Here is a 21,045-nt window from a genome sequence, read left to right as displayed (position 1 = left end):
TTCTATCTCAAAACTAATTGACATTAATGAGAGGAATAACTCATACATCTTATGTATGGTATTTAATTTCTATATTTTATCAATGTGAGACTCTCTAACTGTTGAATCATTATATATCTCTCTCGTTTTCCGGTACCTCTCTCTCTACCTCTCAATCTTTCTCTCTTAATCTTGAAATCTCCTCTCGAAAGTCACCAATCTAGCATAGATGAAATGATAATTGTTGGTATATAGGCTCAGGATAAAGATTCTAAGTCAGTGGCTGCAACTGTTTAGTTGTTAATAAGTTAGTTACGACTTAATAAACTTAACGAAATTCTTGTAACAAGATCTCCACATCAGTACAAGACAAATTGCTTTTGGACAAGACATATGTTGGAATTTATTTTACCAGGATCTTAGATCTACTCACAAGTATGTTGTTTAAACACCCTAAATATGAACTTTCTAAAACGATAAATTAAACACATATAAAGTTAAGAAAACCTTACATTGATGCAGCGGAATTAATGTCTCCTTCCACTCAGATCTCTAACCCTTGTATCCTTTCTGTAGCAGAGTATAATCAAGATCTAAGCCTGAATGTCCTTCTTCTTCAAGTTTGATCCTTCACAGTCTTCCAATCTATGATTGAGTTACTGCTTGCTGTGTGTGGGCACTTACTCTCTCACTAGGGTTCGAAATTGATGAAGGGAAAAGAGAATAGGGATTTTGGCCAGGTATAGAAAGTGGGGAAGGCTCAGTTTTTCTGAAGAGAGAAATTTCTGTCAGATCACTAATGAAACGCATGTTATTTGACTGAGCCATCACTTTCTATTTATAGGCAACTACTAAGTTTAGGTTAGGAATTATTTGGCATTAAAATAATGAAAATATTAATTTGGAAGACCTCAATTAGTGGCCGGCCAAGGTGTATTAGTGGGCCCCACTTGATTTTGCAGTTTTATCAAATTTTATTTCTATTTTCTCAAAAACGCCAATTTTCCAATTCTAATCTTTTAAATACCAAAACTAATTATTTAATAACTAAAATAGATTATTAAATAATATTGTCATTTAATTTAATTATTAATTAGACATATAAAGTCCATTAATAAATAAATAAACTTAGAAACTCTTTTCTTTACAATTTCACCCCTGCTTAGTGAAAATTCATAAAATTAGACATAGTCTAACTTTAGAATTATAATTGATCAATCACGAATCAATTAATGAGTCTTACAAGCAGAATGTTCTCAACTAGAATGGGGACCATGGATCTATATGCTGAGCTTCCAATAAGTGGACCAAATTTACCAAGTAAATTCCTACTTATTAATTCTTCGTTGAATCCACTCTTAGAACTTAGAATTGCACTCTCAGACTTATATAGAGCATATTATATGTTCTACGATATCAATATGCTATCTCATTTAACCATTGTTATAATCTTATTGTGATTTAAAGATCCTCTATATAGATGATCTACATCGAGATGGGATTTCTTTACCATTCTCACCCCTCCATATATTTTGCCCCTTAAAACACTTAGCTACCTGTAAATGGTGTTTAGTGATCTAATTATTAGTCAGTTAAACAAGAGTTCATCCATTTACTTCTATTTGCTAAGCTCGAATGGGAATCATCACTTGACTTCTATACACCAGTAGAAGCTATAGATTCCATATTTATGTTCAGCACTCCCACTCAATCATACTATCATGTTCCCAAAATATACGTATCACCCTGACCTAAAAGTAGGCTTAACTAATAAATCAAAGAACATGAATAGCACTCCTGAGTTGAGCCTAAGCATATCAGGATTTAGATTCTTTTAATCTTAAGATCAACTACTGATATTGACTTGGAAAGATATATATAACGGTAAGTTTGTAATATCTTAACTTAGTTGCAATATCGGTCCAATCCAATGCATACTCCATACATTCGAAACTAGTATACTTTACTAATGTCCTGGAAAGAACATAACACTTACTCCAAGTGTAAGTACACATCATCGCTGATTATCACATTAGTGTAAATCCAATAACACTGATGAAACAGGGACCAAGTCTTTTGATTCATATGATCACAATCACATTCCACTGTGTTGACGATACTGTAACTGTGAATAAACATATGATCTGGATTTAACTGATTTTGTGTGTAAACATAATAAACATATTAAACCATTAGCATGTAGAATTCATGCAAACATCAATCACTTCAAATTTCTTATATTGATAACTAATCAGATTGTAAAGAGTTTTATTTAGGGCATAAAACCCAACAAAATACGCTTCCTAAAAGTGTATGTAGAAGGGACTTTCCAGATAGGAAAGACAACAGTTGGAGTTGACTATTCGAAACTCCCTTCCAGGAGGAACAACTAAATGTCTGAAACTCATTTCTGGTGGACATGATAGACATCCGAGAATGCTCTTTTGGATGACACTTATCATTCCACGAGACTTCTTTCGAATAGACAAGTTAGACTTTCAGAATTGCCCTTTCAAAATTCATCTAACTTTCCATGACCAAAACAACTTTAGAGATCTTTTCATTTGGAGGAACTATACCACAATAATTAATCAACTAAAATATAGCTTGCAATCTAATTGGGACATCTCCCCGTTAGATATATGATAAGGATTAGAATTAGAAAAATGAGCCAAATAATCAGTCACCTAATTCCCAGTTCGTTTGACAAAGAACTAAAATAAAATTAGATATAAAAGATTGCAGCATCCCAACCAATCTTAAGAACATCTATATTTTGTTTCATCTACCGCTGAGAAGATACAACAGTAGAAATTATTGTAGTATGTTCATTCAACCTCGTAGCTTGAACACTCAACTATTGTGTAAGGTACGTAATTGCTCTACTAACAACTCCTTCAGTCGCAAAAAACTTGTTAAACTCAACCACTAACAACAATTTGATGAAGAGTCGTCTAAGGACAAAAAAGAACCAACAACGAAACAAAATAAAACAAAACCATGTCACACACAGACAAAATTAAAACACTCAAAACTATTTTATACAGACATGATGAAAACACTCAAAACTATGTCACAGAGACAAGACTAATTGCAATGACAAAAATTAAATTACACTAGCAAAATACAATCCTAACCAAGCCACACCTAAGCCCAAAAAAAGTAAGTGGGCCTAGCCAGAGAAAAAAAAAACATCTGATAACTATATATTTAGGAACGATTACCTTATACTAAAGGAATAATTAGTTATATGCAAACTAAATAGTCCATGTAGCCTCTTCGAAAAAAAAAAACAAAACAAAACTCTGTTGGATTCACACTCACAAACATATCATTAACATTTTTTATATACTAAATTAATTACACGAATGCTTAGTTTTATATTAAATTATATATATATATATATTTAAATATAGTGTTATACATAATTTAATTAAATTAATAATTTTTTATAGAAAAAGATTTTTAATATAAAGGATTATGAATTATATTAAATATGATATGTAAAGATTAAAGGAATTATTACATAAAAAAAATATAAATTAATATTTTATTTACAAAAATATTTTCATAAGGTAAAGACAACATTTATACCTTTTATTTAATTTTAATTACTAAAATACCACTTACACTATCATCACTTACACAATCAGACGATGGTTGCAGGGTGGTTGCTGCATGGTTGCACGGTGGTTGCATCAGACGAATCAGACGATAGTTGCAGGGTAATTGTTAGGTGGTTGGCCGAAGGTTGCATCAAATGAAGGTTTCAATAGACGAAAGTTTCTAGGTGGTTGCTGGGTGGTTGGCTGAAGGTTGCATCAGACGAAGGTTTCAATCAGACGAAATAACTGTTAGCAAAATGTTTAGACAGCTATAATGCAACTGTTGTGAAACATTAAAAATCAAAACAGTATTTTCACGTACGTAACTCTATCTACATGTCTCTTAATGACTTAATATGAATAAATTCACCATTAAAAATTTGGAAAACAACAAAAATATACAAGGATAAACATTTTACTATAGTATTGATGTAATTTTTTTTTGGATTATACTTGAGTTGGATTATTTGGGAACTCCAGCTCAACTTTTTGAGATCTGCTTTTCATGGATCTAAAAATTGAAGTCAGGACATTAGTTTTATGCAAATTAAATTGGATTTCCAGTTGAATTTTAGTTTCTTAGTAGTTTTTCTACACTTTTTTTATGAATTCGAAGTAGCCCCTGTTTTGATTGATTCCGGTCGTCTTCTCAGGTGAAGTCGCCATAATTAATGGTGGTTCTCTTTCTCATTGAATTTTTGTTTCGGTTGCGTTGGGTTGCTGCGTAGTTGCACGATGGTTGCACGATAGTTGCCCAGGAAGCATGGATCCTGAGTTGAAGGTGTGTGTAACTGGTATTTGTGTAATTTTTTTTATTTGGGCTGTATATTTGTTTATTTGGCCAGTTAAAAGTATTTTTGTAATTTGATACTTTTTTTTTGTTAAAACTGAAAAAAAAATCCCTGAAAAGATATTTTTTACAAAAATATTAAATTTTGGGTAAAAATTTATAATTTTATTGTACACGAAATTTATTACAAAAAATACTATCTTTTATAAAACAACCTAAAATAACGGTAAAACAACATAACAGAACAATTAAAAACAACAAAAATAACTAAAAAATAATCATAGAATAGCCGTAAAAACTTAACACAATATAAAACTTACACAATATTTTTGAAATTAATAATCTTCTTTGTCCAACCATAGATCCTCATAAGATCAAAAAAGGAAATTAAAAAAAAAACCAAAGCATATACTACCTTTTAGATATTTTAATCAAATTTAACTACATATGTAAGTAATGCAAAAGCCAAAAAGATTTAAGTAATAATAATGATAATGAAGCTTGAAGATAGAAAGGGGGAAATAGAAAGCTAAATAATGACATAGAAAGTAAGACAGAGCGACAATGACACTGTGTAAAAATGTTTTTTAAAAAAAGTTAATTAGAATTTTTACCCTCTTAAATTATAACATTTATTAAATTATACCCTCAAATTTTTTTAGTCCTTAAAAAATTCCTCTTGAATTATTGAGATTGTTGAATTTAAATATTTTTGTTTAATTTTATTCAATTTTAGTCATTTAATAAATCATGCTCCTTAGATTTGGATATTTACTAAATTATGTTTCTTAAATTTTGATATGTACTCCCTGAATTTTTATCTATGTTAGATTTTTCTAATATTAAACAAAAATCCTTAAATCTAATAATTTTAATAATTCAGGACGAATTTTTAATAGCTTTAAAAATTCACGTGTGTATTTTGATACATGTCAAAATCTGAAATACAAAAATTTTAATTTGAAAAAAAAGGAAAAAAGCAGACAAAGTCACATTATTTTTTATTTCAAAAAAAAAAAAAGTCACATTATTTTTTATCTATTTAAAAAAAGTATGTTTAAATTTACTAGTTTTGCAAGAATTTCTCTAAACATGATAGTTTTATACACTTCTTTCTCATAAATAAAAGTTTTGCACATGCAAAATGGTACATTCCACTAGCTAAAAGAACTAAACAAACCGCCGAGCTACACCACCAACAACTAATTGCAATTATGGGTTCATAATAAGGTGATTGGTATCACGTTTAGACTCGATGGGAATGAGAATGTAAAATTTAAATTAAATTTGAATGACAAGAGATTTGTGTTTCCAAGAATAGGTTTCACTTTTTAAACTAAAATGGTAATAATATTAATTCTCTCAAATGCATGGGTTCATATTCCCTCTAAGTTTACTCCCTTTAATTTTACCCTCTTCAACTCAAATTCACATAACAAATACCCTATTAGATGACGTTTAGTTAGAAAGAATGAAAATATAGCTAGAATAAAAATAACATTCTAATATTTTAAAATAAAACTAAACAAAGTAATATAACAAAAGTTGTTTCTATTCCATTCCATTTCATTTTATTTCTTCTAACTAAATGTCACTTAAGTATTGCTATTGTGTATTAGTATTAATAGTATCTAATGCTATTACAATATAGTATTTTATAAATAGTACTTTAGCAATTTTATATATATATATATATAATAATAATTATTATTAAATTAATATATGTTAGAGCCAACTCCAAAATTTTATGGACTCTAGGAAAAATTATAATTATTGATGAGCTCTTATTTATAAGACATGTGATATGTTTTTAAAAATCATTTAAAAAAATGTATTTAATGTAATGTAACATATAGAAAAATACAAATAAAAAAAGAAATGCTAAATTAAGAGCACCAGTGGTGCTTAGCATCTTTCTACGTGTGAATATTGTTATTGGTCCAATTAAGTATCGAGTCCCATATAATTTAATATAATACCTTTTAAGGAATATCGCTAGCCATCGCAACGCGACAACTCGAGAAGGTGTTAGGCACTACTGGTGCCTAATAGCAATGCTCAATTTTTTTGGTTAGGTCTCCTACTTTTGTAAGTAGCTCCGTCAGTGTCTTTAGACCTACCACATCTTAATCCAATAGTTGTCCTAATTATATAAAACTCGATAATTATACTAATAACAACAGTAAAACAGTTAGTATTAAACATCATTCTAGCAAAATTACAAACAACAAACAAACCACAATAACACAATAAACACACATTAAAAAATTAACTAATTAATAAACAAAATAAATAAGATCTTAAATTCCCTTATTCTTTTTTTTTTTTTTTTTGGTGGAAGTTCTTCTTCTAATTACTTTCTTATTATACATATAGACAATTTGTTATCTAGCTAATAATTATATAATAAGGTCTTTTTTTTTCTCTTTTCTTTTCTAATCTTTATTATATATATTGGTGCAAATGGTACAAAAAAGATTAGAATAAAAAAGAAATAAAATTATGATAATATATAATGATGTGAATGTGAGTGAGTGGGGTCTGAAAAGGTATTAGGGCTGCATGTGCACCACGTTAGCTGATGTCAAATACTTAGACCATCCTCATCAGTTTTTACTAAGGCTGACCTTACATTGTCTGCCCTTATTCTTCTTCTCTTATTATTTTTATTTATTATAATAAATAAAATAACCAAAAAAGAAAAAGAAAAGAAAAAAAAAATAGAAAGCTCCTTTGTATAAAGGGAAAAAAACCCTAATGAGCAATGGTGACAGTTATTATAAGCCATAAGAATAAAGCAAGACACCGCCCATTAGGATAATAAAAACAACAACTTATTACATCTCTATATAACATTTTTTTGTTGGTTGTGTTGTAGGGATATCTTTTTCGGTACCATACTGATAGGAGTGTTTCTGTTAATTATAGTCTAATGTTTTTTTAGGACGTTCCATAAATTATGTATAAAATGGGTTTTGAAATAATTTATTTTTGTATTATTTTGATCAATTTCATACAAATTAATAATGTGTGATGTTTTAAAGAAGCGTTGAGTTGGATTGTAACTCATCTATGGGATAGTGTAGTGTTAAAAACGGATAGTCTGGTATGTGCCCAAGCAATCCAAAGTAAAGTCTTTATGGCCTCCCAGCTTGGTCTTATCGTTCAAGATGTTAGGAATTTGCTTTTGTCTTTATCTTTTGTTGAGTTATGTTTTGTTAAACGATATGCAAACAAGTTGGCTCATTGTTTGGCAAGAGACTCTTTGTTTCTTTACAGGTTGTGTGCTTCAGTTGGAGGATTGTTCCTCTTAAGTATGTTCTATTGTTTTGAGTAAGTTTATTTAATAAATTTTCTGATTAATTCAAAAAAATAATGTGTGATGCTTTAAATAATTAGGATATAATATTACTAAATAAAAAAAATTAAATTATAATTTTTTCTAGTATGAAAAATAGAGACATTCCTATCCGTAGAAAAAGGTACATGCGTCCCCTGTATTTTGTATATATTAACCAGTTTTAATTTTTTTAATTTTTTTTTTCTACACTGAGGTTTTTATTATTTTTTTTAGAAAAAATTTGTTATTATTATAACTTAGAATGTCATTTATAACAACAGAAAAGATGATAATAGAAGAAATATTTTCTAATTAAATACAATCATTATTTAACATTAAATTTATCGTAAAAAAAATATTTGTGCTTATATTATAATCTTATTAAATTTATTTTATTTTATGAGATTTTTTTACAATTTTAATTTATAATTATCAAATTATAAGATATATATTTAATTTTTGTAATTGTAGTACTATTATTTGTTTACCCTAAGACAATAAGTGGGTACGTTCTTGTCATGCCATCTCGCGTGTTGCGAACGGTGTGGCCCATGCACTAGCAAAGTCTACTAGCAAAGTCTGTTACTAGTTCGGTTAGAGTTCAGTTGTGGACAGATACTTGTCCTAAATTTATTAGTGCTCCTATAACAGCTAATTTTCTTTAATTGAATACATGTTTTTCTTCAAAAATAAATAAATAAATAAATAAATAAATAAATAAGTGGGTACGTATGTCCCTGGTCATAATTATCACATTCACAAATTTTTATTTTATTTTATTAAAATAAGAGAAAAGAAAAGAAAAAAGTTAATTAGGAAAGAAATATAATAAAGTGCACTGCAAACTTGGACTTAAATTAATTACAAGAAAAACAATATTTCCTTTATTAATTTTTTCATGAAAATATGATCTTCAGGAAACTACAGTTATGGGTTCCACGTCCAAAAAGAACAACTTTCTTTCTTTGTGACCACCAATGACCAATCGAATAATATCTTAATTTAATAATTAATTAAAAGTTTATTTCTTTAATTCTCTTTTTCTCTTTTTTTAGCTTTCTAATAATCATAATAATAAAATAATAATTAATGACAAATATTCATATAAGAAGAATCGATTGAAAGTTAATTAATCGTGAAATTAACAAATTGTTTTACAATAATAATAATAATACATTGCACAAATAATTTTACTAGCTTTACACAATTAAACTATTATTACTAGTAAAAAAATAATGATATGAATTGGCTAGCTTTGCATGTTGATTAATTAATCTTCTCTCTCTCTAAAACAAGAAAATTTTCTTCTAGATTATAGCTTGATGAGGATGATGATGATGTGGCAACGTACGGTTGAGATCAATCCTTGATCGAGGCTAAATGAAATTATAGCCGTCCGATGAAGAAGTAGTAGTATACAATATTATATATTTTTTTTGTTTGTTAAAAGAGATTAATTAGAAACCAATAATAATTAATGCAATGCAATTTGTTTTTTGAAATGAGGATATAGTACTACTACTACTACTTACTATTCTATATATAATTTGTGGCCAAGAAATTAGACCCCAAATTAATCTCTCTCTAATTTTTTTTTCTTAATATGAAAGAGTAATTAATTATATATATTTATTTATATATCTATATACATGATGAAGTAATATTATTGGCTTAATAAAATGGTCTTCTCATAAAAACTTGGAAGGTCAGCAAATACACAAACATGATCCACAACACCAGGCTTTGATTATCCATTTTAGCTGCCTGTTTCAATAAAAATAATATTCCATATATAGTGGAAAAAAATCCAAATAAGGAAAAATCAAACAAAAAAAAAAACAATTAATCAGATCACTGTCTATATAAAATTCTTCAATAATTAAAAAAAAAAAAATTAAATATTTTATTGATCTTGTAGTACATTTTATTCACTTTAGTCTATTTACACTTTTTTTTGTTGTTGTTGTTACATTTTTTTCTTATAAAAATTAAATTAATTAATTAATTTTTTACCTTATGTGAAGAAGCAGAAGAGGTGAGAGAAATAGAAGCTGAAGAAGGTGTTGATGACGTGGCAGTAGTTGTAGTACTAGCCAATGTAGACAAACCAACGTTATAAGCCATTGTCATATCGGGTTGAAACAACCCATAATTTCTCTCCGATGTGGGACCAGGTTTCATGTCTTCATTAAACAAAGCAAATAAGTAAACCTCAAGTCTCATATTTGGTCTCAATGGAGTCCCTTCATTACCCAATTGTCTTCTCAAAAGGTTTCTATTAAACGTAGCTGCGTTCTCAACCGTTGCCCCGAGTTCATTCGGGTCACCTTTCGAGGGCCAACCCGTTTCCGAAACCCGAACTTCGATGTTACTAAACCCCATTCTCGCCATAGCAAATATGATCGCGTCTACTTGAGCGTACAACATGTTGTCGTAACGTAACTTAGTGTACGGGTCGATCATACCCGTATTTGGATTGAATAGAACGTAGTCTAACGAGACTCGGGTCGGGTCTCCTTTGTAAGCGAAGTATGGGTAGGCATTGATCCAAAACGGTGCGTTTGTTGATTGAAGGAACTTGAGGAGTTGTAAAATTACGGTGTTGACCTCGGTTTTGAATGTTCCTGCTGAAGGTGGGTAGGAATTTTCGAGGACAGCTAAGGAACTTGGTGTTGAGACTTTTATATACGTGTCGAGACCTAATTGGGCTAAAGCTGAGTGAATGCTGACCATAGCTGGGACGAGGTAGGTAACGAAGGAAGATGAATCGTCGTCTGTGAATACTTCGTTCCCCACTGCAATTCCCGTGATCCGCGTCGCAGGGTAGTATGGCTTTATGTGTGTCGTTACCCATTGAAGCGCTTGTTGTGGGTCCATTAATTGAGGTAACATTTGATTCTCTATGGTCACGATTATTTCAACGTTGGAATTAGCGAATGCGGTTAGGACACCTGGACTCGTATCGTAAATTCTTGTTTTTGTTACTTTGAGAGAAGTTAATAGTTCCAACACTTTAGCCGGTGGTGGTAAATTATTAGCCACTTGACCATAATTAATCCCCAAAGACATAACACCTAATTAAACAAAAAAAAAATTAATTAACATTAATAATAATCACAATTAAGAGAAATTAAATAAAACCCAAAATGTAAAATAATAAAAATGTTACCTGAAAAGCTAAGAGATAGAGCAATAACAAGAAGAATATGAAGAACAAAGGTAGTGGCAATTTTGTAAATAAAAGTTCCCATCTTTAAGAAATTAGAGAAAGAGAGAAAATTTATGGTAGTTGTTGTGTTTATTGTGTTTGTACCAAAAAAGGGTGATTATATATATACATATATATAATATATATATATATGTATATATAAGGGGAATAAGAAATTTGAATGATGAATTCCTTTCTTTTCTTGTGTGGAAATATTCTTGGTCTCTCTGCTTATTAATTAGCTAGCTTGCCTTGGAGAAGAAGGTGTTTGTTGTAGTAGTCTTTGGCTTTGGCTCTTGTTAACCTCTTCACTGGTTTTTATATATATGTATATATATATGTATATGTATATGTGTATATATGGGGTTTTGTCAAATTGGGTTGAAGTGGATTCTTTTGTACTGGCCTTGTCTCTTTCCAACGCTAAGCCAACTCTGTTCTATATAGAGCAAAATTAAAGTGTGAAAAGACTAAAATATCCAAAGCTGCTTTCTTCACATAAAAGTAAAGGGGTAATCTCATTTGGTTGGTTTTAGTTTTATGTGATAAATTAAAGGAAAAAAAAAAAGAAAAGAAGCAATTTGGGGATCCTAAAATTGAGAAAAAGGAAAAAAAATATAGCTTTACATTTATATAATATGATTTATATATAGAAATTATAATAAGGGTAAATCTAATAACTAAATTTATAAGAGATTCTTTAGTTATAGGGAGAGCACTATTGACCTTTCAAGAATATTATTGTACACTAAAATATTGAAATTGAAGACTAAAATTCTAGGCTTGTTGACCTATATTTGTATATTTAACCCCTAAAGATTCATCTATCGAATATTATTTATTTAAAGGTGAAAATTAATGGCATTTTTTACTTTAATTAATAACTTTTATTATAATAAAATCTAAATTGGCGCCCAGTTGATATATATGATTAAAAGAATAAAATTAATTAACCATAGGTAGCTAATTAATCACACTCACAAGTTGATCTTAATTACATTTTTAATCATTTTTTTATATGCATAGTACTACTAATTAATAACTGTTATACTTTAGTTTTTTTTTTTCTTTTTCTTTTTCTCTTTTGATATAGTTATATTGATCTGTCTAGCACTATAATTCACAATTCTTATTCATTAATTATTAAATATTAATATATTCACTATAATTATTAAATATATATATATGCACATTCTTCTCTAAATATATAATTAATACTTTTCAAATATTTATATATTTATGGAGCTAATTTGTCATGTTAGACTTGAACTATGACTCCAGGCTATGAATGTATGAGACTAAAAAAAAAATTATTAGCAAAATTCATATATAAATATATATAAATGAATTGAAATCAACAAATAAAAAAAGCACCATGGTTGAAATCTGGTTTGTTTTGTTTTTAGATTCGAAACAGATCGAATATATAAATGAAATAATTATTTTAATAATTAAGGTCACACATAATTAATAATAATAATAAAAACACAATCATTTTACATGTATATGATATACTTTAAAGAATATTTATATAATTTATATATAAAATTAAAAAAAAATTATAATTATTTAGAAGGGGGTCGGTACTACACTATTTGAAAAAGGTGTACATAAAATATTGGTATATAGATTTGCACAGTATCTCAATCATTCAGTCTTTAGAATGAAGCAAATATAATTTATAATAATTAAAATTATATATATAATTAAAGTATATATATAATATAGTCTGATTAATTAGCTAGGACGGTTTGTGTGGTGACTTGAAATTAAGGTAAGTGTTTGTGCGTTATTTACTATTTTAGTTTTCATCTAATAATTAAATAAAAGCTTCTTTCTTCATGATAAGAGTAAGTGATTATATACCGTACGTAATATGTTTATCATATATATATATATATATAAATCATGATCATCATATATACATTGACCTTCCATATTTGTAAGGAATATATATTTAGAGAAGATCTCTACTTATAGAACTCTCCAAACAAAAATTGAATATACCTAACCTAGGAAGACATATATAGAATCAAACCTTCTCAAAACAACAATATATATATCTTTATATATTAAAAGTGCCTATCTAACGGCAATTGTTGGTTTAACAGAATATACTAAGAATATTCTGTTAAATTTAACGATTAGCTTTCATCTCCCGTTAACAAATAAACCCAATAATTAAACCCAAAAAATTAAACAATCTTTTAAATATTAATAATCTCTTTTTAAATTAAAAAAATCATCTTATCCACATATCTCTCTAACAAACCTATCTTGGGAGAATATTAATATATTTTTTTATTTATTTTTTAAAAAAGAAAAATCTTTATATATTAAAGTTAACCATTATCTAATGTTTTCTCTGGATAAGCATAGGAAGCAGAAATATCACTTCTATCTTTGTGTGATTGCAGATATACCACTTCTGTCATTGACCCACTTTTTAGCTTTATAAATGGAGATGTTCATATAATATTAACACTTTACAGAATATTTATAGATATAAACTTACATTACATGCTAGGTTAAAAAAAGAACTAAATAGAAATATAATCTACTACTCCAATAATAAATTTATTTACAATTTTATAATTATACTAATATTATTTTTAATACATTATTAAATAATATTTCAAATATAAATATTTAATTTTTTCAAACAAAAAATTTGTAATCTTTAAAAATAAAATACATTCAAAATCTTAAAAAGACCAAAATTTTAAATAAAACTAGTGTTAGAGATTTTATTACAATGGAAGAAAATCAAGATATTACAACTCTATTGTAATACAATACAAGGATCAACAAAGAGATTAAATAAATGTTACAACAACATATATAATATACAATATATATACACTATATATATTATATATAAGAAATGTAGAAGAAGATAAGAACACTACATGCAATATAAAATATGTGTATATAATAAGAGAATAATATATATGTATAAACACTCACTCAAAACCTTGAGTGTAGATTAGTGGGGATCACCATGACTTGAACAAGGTATTACACCTTTGTCCAAAAGCTTATTTCCCCCTATCTCTAAGCACTAAGGGAACTCTCTAGGAAATAGCTTTGGGAATTATCAAGCCTTTTAGGGTTTTCTAGCAAAGTGCTTTCTTGATAGAAAACTTGACATCTCTTACCCCAAATGAGCACCATAGACCTCCTTTATATAGTGTTTAGGATATCACCATTTGAAATTCAAAATTCATAAGTCATAACCTCCATGGTTGTTATGGACTCAATAAAGAGATGTAACTCATGCACACCATAACTCCTATAGAGATGTAACTCATGCACACCATAACTCCTATACCATTAAGAATTTCAAATAAAGATGTGTAACACCTTTTACACTCTTAAAGTTGGTGATAATGGTGGAAGTTACTCATAGTAACAACTCCTCCAAATATTACAAAAATAAAGATGTGTAACACCTTTTACACTCTTAAAGTTGGTGATAATGGTGGAAGTTACTCATAGTAACAACTCCTCCAAATATTACAAAATGATGACACATAATATATAATGTCATATGTTACATATTAGTTTGTTACATGTATTTAATCTACACATTATATTATTGATAAATAATATAACAATCCCCCACTAGATTAAATGTTATCTCTTTAGTAACAAATTTGTAACTTTTGTAACATTTATTTAATCAATCAAAAATATTATATCAAAATATAACATTCCCCCACTTTGATTGACTAAATACACACTTATAAGAAGTCTTGCTTAGGTGCATTAGATAAAATGTCTTTCGACTTGAATTTTATCTTAGTGTAATTACCACAAAGTTTGATGAAATTTTGGTTGCCGTAGCATTGAACCATTATTCCTTTAATACAAACCGGTGATAACACACACACCCTTGCTAATGCTCACTTGAGACCGCATGTCTCGCTCTTGCACCGTTAATGGCCATGTGCAAAATTCCAATTCATGGACTCTCTAGAGAATACTCCCAATTCTCATAAGAGGCGGCACCACCTCTAGTCCATATAGGTGGAGTTTTAATGTCTCACCACTCGTTAGACACTTCTTAAGCTTAAGTGAGTTTTCTTAAGCTTAAGCTCCATTAAAAAACCTTTTGGTTTTAACCCTCAATTTTACAACATGTACTCATCCATAGATGGGACAATTGAGTACCACATTCACTCTATTGACTTGTTATTACCTATTGAACTTAAGACTAGATTTTTACTAGTGTTAAGATAGGTTACCATCAATGAGCAAAACGCTAAGGGAGTTTAGGTCCCATCCCTCGAAAATTCATGCTTTAATCTTGTACGGAGATTAAGCGATTTGTTATAGGGATTTTTTCATATATAACTATATTTAGGTCAGAATTTACTTTTTTATTACCATATGACCAAATAAACAAAATTAAGAAAACTAAAGTTTTTTTTTTTTTTTTCAAATATACGACACAGAGACTTCTTCTTCTCCAAAAGAACTTCTCCTTCTTGCAGAGCAAAATAGTGAGTTTCTCTCCATCGTCAACAACGCTTATTAAGGGGTGGAGATCTGAAATCATCAACCACAGATGATGTAGAAACTATTTTGCGATCTCCATGAACGCCGGCGAAGAACTTTGGGCTGATCTCCATTAACGCCGGCAAGAAGTTTTGCTTAGATGTTCAACCATGGCAACGAGATCACTGTAGAGAGATATCCATGAAGCCAATGAGAAAGAATCAACAATCTAGGAGGAGATCTAGTGGAATCAACGAATATCATGCGATTGAGAGGTCTTCTTGAATTTTTATACCCACACGTTTTGGGTTTTCTTTCAAAAAGAAGATCTAATTTTTATGTAGTTTTTGAAAAAAAAAATTGATGTTGTTTAGTGTATTTTTTTCAATTATTTTGTTAATTATTTGTTGTTGTTTGGTTGATTTACATATATTTTCAGTATTTTTATAATTTTCGAAAATCTGGAAGGAAACTACTACATTGAATTTCTGGAAAATATAATAAGAACAATGAGTATGTGTTAAAATTTTAATACAAAAATATGTTGCTTTCACGTTGTTTTTAAGTTTTATTTACGTTGTTTTTTTACCATTCTAAAAATAAAAGTAAAATGTACAAGCGACAGAATAACAACACAAATATAACAATGAATGTGGCAGGAAGATATTGCAAATATATGAAGAAAATTTACAAATACTCGTGCAATAACAACACCACTAGTTGATTTTGAGTTGTTTTGTGTGTTTGCTATAATTATTTGTTCATCAATTGATATTATTCTGGTTGAAAACAACAAAAATAAAAACTACACAATATCTGCAAAAGAATAATTAAATTATTTTCATGTTATTGTGAAGTTTCTTTGTTTTTGCAACATCTTATTTCAACTTGAAAATATTATATAATATCAAGTTGTTTTCATGTTGTTGTAAAGTTTGTTATGAATTGTTCATACACTACACTAGTTGTTTAACAATTAAAAGAATATGGTTTTACATGTTAAAACAAAAACTTATCTTTATCTCTTACATCCAAACATGAAAAATAATAAGAGAACATTATGTTGATTTTGAATCAAGCATGTGTATTGATAGAAAGAGATTGTAAATATGAAAAAAAAATTACTTATATTTAGTTGTAACATTGTTTGTTGTTTTACGGTTGTTTTAAAGTTGTAAACACGTTGTTTAATTTCATTATTTTTTGAACATGTTACTTTCACGTTGTTTGTACTCTTTTAATTTCAGTTGTTAAAATTTGTAGATTTCTTATATTATCAGTTGTTTTTATGGTTTTTTATATCGTTATTAAATAGTTGTTAATAGTTAAAAACAATTACTATCAACTATTGTCTTTTTTTTTTTAAAAAAAATATAATTATACAAATACTTGATGTATAAATTAAAAATATAATAATTGTTGTTTCTTAATGTAGTAAAAGATATAAACAATTAAAAAGAAATTATAATATTCAATATCTCGTACAAGATATATATAAAGTTAACTAGAGAAAATTTAAAAAAAATATATAAAAGTAAAGTTTCTTAAAAAAAAAAATGTCGCTCTTCAGCATATACAACCAAAACGAAACACACTTCCTTCTCAATCGTTAATTCATGCACAGTAACTCCAACCTTCTTGAAAGACTTTGGAACATTTTCTTGTACACTTTTGATGTATGCCACTAACTTCATTCTGATCAATTTTGAAGTTTATCATCACTAAAAATCAAGTCTTGTAGCAAGTAAAACAGCATCAAAACAACATTAAACAAACTATAAAACAACTTGCTACTATAAAATATATATATTTTTTTCAAATGAATGAACTATAGCCAGAGAACATTTCAAACAATACAAATAAAAAAAAAACAAATTATAAACCTTGACAATATTTTTCTTTGGAAGCTTCAACTTATCAACAACATCAGATGTCTTATATCACCCACCTGAAAATATAATGATGACAAAATTAATAAAGCAATGAACTAATAAAAAACGATTAATAGCTATACAAAAATGTAAATATATCATGTACTGAACAATATAAAAATAACAATGTAACAACTAAAAAATAATAAAAAAATGTAAAACTTAATAAATATGCAACTAAAATAACTCTAAATTAAAATTCAAATACAACTGATAAATGTAAGACCTAACCCAATGATCTAATTTTTTTTTAAAAAAAAAAAATTAAGAACCCTAGAATAAGAACCGTATAATAACTACATTAAAACTAAAAAACAACTAATTAGAAACTGAAAAAGTGATAGACATAAACTATTTAAGGTTGAAAAATTCTTCTAACTTAATACATAAAAAAAATAAATAAAACATAACAAAACATGTCTTTGAACCCAAAAAAAGATAACCAAAACTAATACATTAATCTTTTAATTTGCAATCTCGTCATCATTATCTCGCTTTTTGCTCTGAAAGCCTCTTCAATGGATAACTTGGTGAAATAACAACAACAAAATAAATTAAAAGATGAAACAACTATAAAACAACTTATACACAACGTTAAATCACCTTAGTTATTTAAAGTCTTTAGATAAATCTCTGATTCATAAAATTATAAAACTTAGAAAAATAACTTTGCCAGCTTGTGAGATAAATGGACAACAATAAGCATTAAATTTTGAAGTTGAGATCATTTGAAAAAAAAATTTAAAATCAAATCCAAAGAAAATTATTGAATAATAAAACTCTAAATTTGAGTTTTATACCTAACATTTAGATTTGAGCTTCGCCAATAAAAATAAATTAACTGAAAATGCAGCAACAACAACAACAATTAACAGCAATAACAATAGCAGCAATATAAATAAAAAGATGAAAGCAACTATAAAACAACTTATAAACAACAATAAATCAACATATTTATTTAAGATCTGAAGATAAAATTACTAATTCATTAAATTCAGTTCTACAAAATAAAAACAATAATAATATCATGAAGAAACTTAACTTAAAGATGAAAAAAAATAGCACAATTGAAGATGCCCTATTTCTTTAGGCTAATAAAAAATATTAACTATGTTAGGCATTTTGTCAAACACATGGAAGGTATGACCTTATATACATATAAATAAAAAACTCAACTTACAGAAGAAGAAAAAATTTCACAAAATTTGTGGGCAAATGGGTAGAATCAACAATAAAGAATCACACTACAACAATATTCTTATAAAACTTTTAAATTAAAATTTTTATATTGATGTAATTTGAAAAGAAAAAAGAAGAAGAAGAAGGAGAAGAAGAAGAAAAGAATAACTTACAAATCAGAGCTTGAAACTATATCAATAGTAGCAAAAAGAAGTTTGAAAGAGATGGAGATGATTTGACCAAGAGATGAAGAAACTCAGAGAGTGTTTCTTTCTCCTTAGACTGCGCCATAGGAAGGTTAAGAAGAAGTTTTGCATGGCAAGAAGGGATGTAGATGGGAGGAATGGAGACGGGAGGAATGGAGACAAGAGGGGCTGAAAGTGAGATGGAAGGATAGAGATGGCTACCACTCTAAATAAATATATGTGAATAGAGGAAGAAGAAAGAAAAATAACACTTTTCGTATAATTGTAATTAGTAAACTTTATAATAGTATTAGAGAAAATTTTAAAATGTAAAAATGTAAAAAAAAGAGAAAGCAAATATAAATGTTAAATATTGGTAAAAAAAGTCACTTAGTGTAAAAATTCCTTTGTTATAACCTCTCACTATTGATTCCATGTGAATCATGCATGCCAAAAAATATAGTGTTCACTTTGTGACCACTTTTCTCCTTAAGTACTTAAGCTTTGAAAATTCAATCATAAAAGATTAATTTTCACTCAACTCAAATTCTCAATAATTTTGATACCAAGCATATCAAAAATACACTAATTTAGACACCAAATATGTCTAAATTCTCACATTTTAATTTTAGACACCAAGTATGTCTAAACTTTCTCATATTGGATTGGAGTATGCACCCCCACATTTTCACATTTCATTATCAAGACAATATCTTGATTTTAAAATATAGAAGACTACTTTGTCTCTATAATTTTTTTTTTTTTAAATTTTTTTTTCCTTCTTGAAATTATTTTTACCAAAACTTTGACACTAAATATGTCAATATTTTCACTTATGCACATAGCCAAACTTGATTTAGAATTTGAATTCAAAATCAAATAAATTAATCAATAATGTCTCAACACATTTTGATTAAATTTGTGGCTCACCCCCACATTTCTAGCATAAAGTGTATATAAAATATTACTTTTGTGTATTTCCTCTTGAAATGACTTTTTAAGGTCACCTTAAAAAATATCATTTGATATTTTTAGTTTTCTCAATAAATCTAAAATGTCAAACTCACATTACTACTCATAAAATAATGTGATTATTTTTACCATAATTTTAAAGCTATCTCCTCATTGAGATTAGCCCAAAATTATACCAAAGTTAACAAAATTCTCATCAATTTTGTTCACAACTTTGATTATTTAAGATTCCAAATTGCTTCACTATTTTTTTTTTTTTTTTTTTTTTTTTTTTTTTGAATCCACATTGATTCATTTACTTTTGAGTCCAAAATTGCTCTTCTAATTTATGGCTCATTTCACAAGTTTGGATCCCCTTTTAATCTATTGTTCTTGCTATGACAAGACAATTCTCATAAGTGTAACTCTCATATAGTTCACTTTTCTTATCTCATAATATGAGATGATTATCTCTTATAATCCAATAAAAGATGTAACTTCTCAAAAACCATCTTTTATTATCTCATAAAGTGAGATGTTCACCACCAAATTGAAAAAGAATTTAAAATATTCTTTATTCACAAAATAGATGATAATAATTCTCACAATAATAATAAACATTATTTTATTACTATCAACATTATTATCATTCTATGTAATTCATATATTAAGATAATATATATGTTACTAATCAACATCTCATATGTAACATACACATAATATCAATATTAAATTCACAATACATATGTTACACATCTTATATATATATAACATATATACTATAATATACATATATATCATATATACATAATATATATTAATTACACAACTATAGATGTTACATACCTCACACATATATAACATATATATACACATTAATATACATGATATATATTATATACTCACAATATATATTATACATGCATGTCTCATATAAATACATAGAAATAATTATTTCTACATATTTAATCTCACTAATATATATTATATCACATGCTCTACATATATATAATATATATTACTCATATATATACATGTTATATATTATATATCTCACATATATACATATAATAACATATAAAATTCAAATATCATATTATATACTACTATATATATTAATATGATACAAACACATAATCACATATATGTCACATATATATAACTCATATATATATATATATATATTATATATTACTATCATATAAAATAGTAAATCACATAATATTCACCATCATGCTCACCCATGAATGGCTTTCACATAAAATCTCTTATCCTTGTATTCTCACAATCTTGATTTATCACCTCTTCCATTGAAAAGGGATAAGCTTTTGATTGTTAGAGATTTTATTACAATGGAAGAAAATCAAGATATTACAA

At 27.5% G+C, this 21,045-nt stretch overlaps 1 protein-coding gene and 1 long non-coding RNA gene across 2 annotated transcripts; both read right to left on the bottom strand.

Moving 5' to 3' along the window:
• Positions 1 to 8,817: 8,817 nt before the first annotated feature.
• Positions 8,818 to 11,411, bottom strand: LOC115696876 (glucan endo-1,3-beta-glucosidase 14). The gene is made up of 3 exons (XM_030623764.2): positions 10,884 to 11,411; positions 9,728 to 10,788; positions 8,818 to 9,478 (listed from the first exon to the last, which is right to left on the bottom strand). The coding sequence occupies exons 1-3, from the start codon at positions 10,963 to 10,965 to the stop codon at positions 9,386 to 9,388; spliced, it is 1,236 nt and encodes a 411-aa protein (XP_030479624.1). The 5' UTR covers positions 10,966 to 11,411; the 3' UTR covers positions 8,818 to 9,385.
• A 5,400-nt stretch (positions 11,412 to 16,811) lies between these two features.
• Positions 16,812 to 19,070, bottom strand: LOC133029244 (uncharacterized). Its single transcript, XR_009683392.1, has 2 exons — positions 18,706 to 19,070; positions 16,812 to 17,370 (listed from the first exon to the last, which is right to left on the bottom strand). It is a non-coding gene; the product is annotated as an uncharacterized LOC133029244 (long non-coding RNA).
• Positions 19,071 to 21,045: the final 1,975 nt, after the last annotated feature.

This window comes from Cannabis sativa, chromosome 7 (assembly GCF_029168945.1).
Source record: "Cannabis sativa cultivar Pink pepper isolate KNU-18-1 chromosome 7, ASM2916894v1, whole genome shotgun sequence".
In the NCBI taxonomy this organism is placed as follows: domain Eukaryota; kingdom Viridiplantae; phylum Streptophyta; class Magnoliopsida; order Rosales; family Cannabaceae; genus Cannabis; species Cannabis sativa.
The sequence above is the reverse complement of the archived record's forward strand: the minus strand, read 5'-3'. Positions and strand labels throughout refer to the sequence as shown.

Coding starts and splice junctions, on each gene's coding strand:
- LOC115696876 (XM_030623764.2), bottom strand. CDS start 10,965: ATGGGAACTTTTATTTACAAAATTGCCACTACCTTTGTTCTTCATATT. Junction 10,789..10,883: donor TCTATCTCTTAGCTTTTCAG/GTAACATTTTTA, acceptor TTGTTTAATTAG/GTGTTATGTCTTTGGGGATT. Junction 9,479..9,727: donor CTTCTGCTTCTTCACATAAG/GTAAAAAATTAA, acceptor TTATTGAAACAG/GCAGCTAAAATGGATAATCA.